The sequence below is a fragment of the Quercus lobata genome, chromosome 4 (assembly GCF_001633185.2).
Source record: "Quercus lobata isolate SW786 chromosome 4, ValleyOak3.0 Primary Assembly, whole genome shotgun sequence".
NCBI lineage: Eukaryota > Viridiplantae > Streptophyta > Magnoliopsida > Fagales > Fagaceae > Quercus > Quercus lobata.
In genome coordinates, this window is record NC_044907.1 from 82,949,318 (window position 1) to 82,954,724 (window position 5,407).

Below are 5,407 nucleotides of genomic sequence, written 5' to 3' on the forward strand. Positions count from 1 at the left end.
AATGCCAGTACCTTATACCAACCTACAGTTGAACCCTTACCACAATACCCAATTGGACTTGTTCTGTAGTGACAATCTCTCCTTGTAATGCACGACTCCGAGTACGTGATTAACCAATTGCACGGATCCCTGTACGCGACTTTAATCACCAACTAGAAAAGGTTGTTGACTGCAAAGTTCTTCAGTTGATCACATGATGAAGATCAAGAAGCTCCTTGGTTACAAAACCCTATAGTGCACAAACACAGCAGTTTCTTCACAAGAAAGATGAATTAGGGCAAATTCTGTCTCCGGTCACAATTTGCATGAACAAACTTTGCTTAACACTTGTGCAACTTGTGTCACCTTTGACAGCCCTTAAAATAATCATTTCATATGTCTAGGGTTGTGAGAAAAGAAAGCCCAACATACAATCACAGATTGAATGAAAAACAGATCAGAAAACTGAATTTCATAAACCTTGACAGATACCCTATCTGTCGAGCTGCTGTCGAACCACAGTCTAGAACTGCTCTACAAGTCTCGATAGATTGCTAGCTGTTGAGCTTTAATGAATAGCACTTTTCACACTTGAATCTTGGACAGACTTGCATGCCTTCAACATTTGAGCTTGAAACAAGGTTTCTTGAAGTATTAAACACATCCTAGATCTACTCAATTACAAGTAAAGTATGTTTTGTCAAAGGATTAGCCAATTATATAAAATAGTGACATATGTTCCTAACAAGTGAATCACACATATCCTAACAATCTCCCCCTTTGGCAATCCGTGACAAAACCAGAACAAACAAATGAACATAAGAGAGAAGTCATAAATCACTCAACTCATTAATCACATAAGTCTTCCAAAAAAAACTTCAAAACGTAGCTAGGGTTTCTTCTTTATATGTGGACAAGTTAGATTGAAACCCTAAACATTTCTGCGGGCTTAGGTGTTATTTAAAAATTCTACAAAATCTAATTTCTATGATTTTCGATTGGTCAAACCTAATTTTCGATCGATTGAGCTTGGTAGATTCTGACTATTCTTTTTTGCAATCAGTCAAAATTGAAGCTTGAAACATACACTTTTGAGCAATGCCTAACACATAGACTAGACGTGTTTTGTTCTCGGTTTGCCAACAAATACAAAATATAATTCTAAATATTTAATCCTAAATCTTTAGAACCTAACAATAGATAACTCAATTAAATAAGTAAAGTTAAAGCATTTAAATGAATTTCTGTTAAACTTTGAGGGTGCATTTGCATTTTAGAGAGAGAGAGAGAGAGAGATTTGCTACAATTGCGAGCCAAATAAGTAAGAAGAGCATTCAAAATTGCTGGCCAGAAAACCAAAGAGAATATAATTGCTAATACTAAAAAGAAGAATGCACTACCATGGTATTTATCTTGATATCATTTTTTAAGAAAAAAAGAAATTAGAGATTATTTTTATGTGACGCGTTGAACTATCTACAAATTTGAATTATTAGGGATTTTTAATTTTTTGTTTTGAATTGACTTTTTGGTTAATAATTTGTTTTTGTCTGGGGTTATTTTTATTTTTAGTTTTTGTTATTTGAGTTCATTTTTTATTTTTAAGGGTTAAGGATTAGGTTTTGGGGCAAAAATAATTTTTGGAGTAATGTTATGTTCGTGACATTTTCACAACAAATCATGAGTTTTTCTCCACTGTATGCTTTGCTCTTATTCTAATTATGTAAAATAAATAGCTTTACTTTTTCCAGTGGCTTGACTTGCACTTGCAACCAGTATCATTCGTTGTTCTTTGCATCTTTATTTATTTTTTATGTCCATATATTCAAATTATATTTTATTAGATTTTGTATATAATTAGGTTTCTTATGGACTATATCCAAGAAAATATTTTTTGTAAGAGGTATCAGTGGCGGAGCCACGTTGAGACGAAGGGGGCCTTGGCACCCCCAAAAGTTTTGGAAAAATTTAGTAGATATATATTTTTTGGAGTTATCCTAGCCCATTTGAAATTTTTTAAGGAAAGCTTATCATTTTGCCTCCCCTACCCGGATAATATTTGAAAAATGCTAAAGTTACAAACTTTTTAACAATATTTTTTACAAAATGCTAATTATTAATAAGAAAAAAAAAAGACATTTTTTCAACATCTTAAGATCAACAATAGTTATTTTAACAAATATCTCACCAGATAATAAAGGGAAAAAAAATTATAATTTTTCACCATAATACTTCTAGGGCTTACTTGCACTACAACATCATAAAGATTGAAGATTAAGAGCTTTTATTCTTTGCACCAGCACATAGTTACAAATATTTTGCTCATCACAGATCTGGACATCAGTCTCTCTCTCAACTACTCTTTTTCATGTTTTAACTAAAGTTGCTAGATATCCACCGACGCTAGCCATGTCCTGTAAGAGCTTAGTAGATTTGGCAATGGGATTGGTTTTGCCAGAATTCTGGAACCCGTCATCGCATAACTTGTAGTTGGCCCGGGCGGCAATGAGGTAGGTATTTGAGGAAAGGGGTTGACCGTTACTGAGGGAATTTAAGGCGTCTTTGGTGAAGCCAATGGAACCGTCAAAATTCGTTATGCAATTGTGAATTTCGGTGGAATTGGGTTGCTTTTGAGCCACCCCCTTTGCAGTTTTGGTCTCGGAAACCAATTTGTGACAGGCTGCAACCACGGCATCACGAGCGTCAGTCCGATTGTAGACAATTGAATCACAGACTTGCTTATTAGGAGAATTGTCGCAGAGGCCAGTGCCATGAGCGTGGCCAGTGAGAAGGATGACAGTTGTCGCTAAAAAGACACATGAGAAAAAGGTGTAGTCCTTGAAAACCATGGCTTTTGTTAGATTTAATAACTACAAGGCTTTCTTTGTTGTTGGGGTTCAATGAAAGATGACTTATGAAATGGTTGAGAAGTGATTTATACCATTTTCAAAAGGCTATTTATAGAAGAGAAATGCTGTCCACATTTTCAACAGCGAAGTGTTTGACTAGAAACTACCTTAAATTTTTTATTTTCTACGAATTAAGAGGGGCGGTTTGTGAGGTTTACCTTAATTAGAGAAAAATATTTTGGTGTGTGTTTTGCTCTTTTAAGAAGCAAATTGAAATGACAAGTTGGACATATTTTGGTTCAAATAGTTATTCAACATCAACGTGGTTATCAACAAAAGTTAGCTATCTTTAATGGACTTTAAAATATGAGGGGATAAGGATTTTGATGAGCTTTTTAAGATTTTACCATCGAAGATAATTTATATTATTATTCAATATTAACTATTTTTGAACAATATGGGCAATTCAAATTTTCTGTCCCACTTTTATTATTTCATTTTATACTCCATTAATCACTAATTATTATATATTGATTTTACTTTCCTTATAAAATAACCAAAGTTAAAAATGAAAAAAAGAAAAAGAAAAGAATAATCAACCACATGGCAAGTTATGATTAGTGGAACACAAAAATTGCCACAGAGAATTTGTGTTCCACTTTCTAACATACTGTAGAGAGTGAAATTTTCTACCAATCACAAATTGCCACGTCAGACCACTAAATTCATGTAGTACATTTAAAGCAACTAATTACAAGAAGCCATGTATTATTTAGCGGGTGTCACTATCATTATTCAGAGACCAATGACTATATTTTCAAGTGTCAAAGAATACTTGAGAACCAATCAAAGGTTAGCACGTGTTAATTTAAATGACATAAGCAGTCTAATTAAAAGCTGCCACATGTTATTTTAAATTAAAGCACTATGGCTATTTGATGAGAATGCAAATTGTCATATTTTTCTCTTAATGTTTAGTCTTTTATATTTATTTGGTGCCTAAATTTTCTCATTATTCTTATATTTTGATTTAGGATGCAAATGGAGGCGTTAAGTGCAAAACGTAGCTAATTGGACGATTCAGGACAGCTTTCACATTGCTTCGTAATCTGGGCATAACTCTCTAATCCAAGTTCCGATTGAGATGAGTCAAGATGCTATGGAACGCCAAGAAAAAGCTCTACAACTTTCATGTTTTGAGTTTTGAGAAATACGGGCTGCATCAAGTTGGAAATCGGGCTTGAAGTTGCTGCACTTGCACTGCTGACGTTCTGAAATGTTTCTTTGCTTGCAATTCTAATATGCAGATCTGATGTGGTTTATTTTCAGAAGCATCCAGATCTGGTGCATGAAATTTCCAGCTGAAAAACACCACTTTCCTAGTTATATTAGGACTTTGTTTTATTTTTAATATTTTTCCTTAATTAGTTAGATTTGGATATTATTATTGAGAATATTTTTAGGAGATTTTGTAGGCTTGGGAAAGGGGGAATTAATGTGTAAAAGGGGGAGGAGAAATCAGAATAGGACACACACGCCTCTCTCTCCCCTCTTCTCTAATTTTCTCCTTTGAGTTTTCATCATGGCCCTGCGTGGCTAAACTTTTATACTTGGTCAAAGGAAACTAAAGCCTCGGAATCAACAAAACTGTGAGATCTAATTTGTTTTTATTGCTCAATTTATGCTTTGAATATCAGATTTTCTTTTGTGCCTATTTTCATGATTGTCTCGTTTAATTACTAGGAGGGTTACTAGTTTATTGTTCGTTCCAATCTACTGCTAGGTTAGATATCAAATCCGTAATTGTTTGATATCTCTAACTTGTGAAGCAACCAATTTAATGATTTGCTGCGTCAGAAATTATTAGATCTTAGGAAGATTGCTCAACTAAATTAAATGCAATTTCTTGTGTTTGTGTTGTTTAGTTTCATTGATCTCTCTAATTCTTAAGGCTGCTACTAGATTAAACATTTAGCGCTTGTCTTGGGTTGTTTAGTAGTTAGGGTTTATTAGATTGCTTATTTTCTAATTAACTACGACTAAGGAGAGATAGGAAAATTGTTCTGATGGTGAATATTCAAAGTGTGAATTAATATATACTTGCATTGATGATCAGTTGTAAAATTTCGATGGTGGATGTTGACTTAGACCAAGGTTTGTTCTTTTGATTAATTTCGATACTTTAATTTGAATTGTTCCTTAGTTTTCCTTAGTTGTTTTTTTTTTCTTAAAATTTTTTTCATTATACTCCACCCCCCCCCTTGTTCACGTAGCATAAAACTAGGCTAGATACTCTCCGTGGGAACGATCCTTACTCGCATCACTACATATATTTTTAGGAGTATAGATTTTATTTTTGGTTGCGTGCAACAACACACCAAAATTTCATTCTTGAAATTTTCAAAAAAAAAATAAAAAAATCGTTAGTTTTTGATAGTTACGGTTTTGGAAGAATTCTGATTGCAGTAGAACTAGGCCTTGATAGTATAGTTTTCTGAAGGTAAACAATGTTCTGAGCAAGACTAGGTAATCCTCTGGATTACTAGCCCCACCCTTTTGAGGCTAGATTCCACTGCTTT

At 33.7% G+C, this 5,407-nt stretch overlaps 1 protein-coding gene across 1 annotated transcript; it reads right to left on the reverse strand.

Moving 5' to 3' along the window:
* Nucleotides 1-2,345: 2,345 nt before the first annotated feature.
* LOC115985956 lies at nt 2,346-2,828 on the reverse strand. Its single transcript, XM_031108838.1, has one exon. It carries the CDS (start codon nt 2,826-2,828, stop codon nt 2,346-2,348), a length of 483 nt encoding a protein of 160 aa, XP_030964698.1.
* Nucleotides 2,829-5,407: the final 2,579 nt, after the last annotated feature.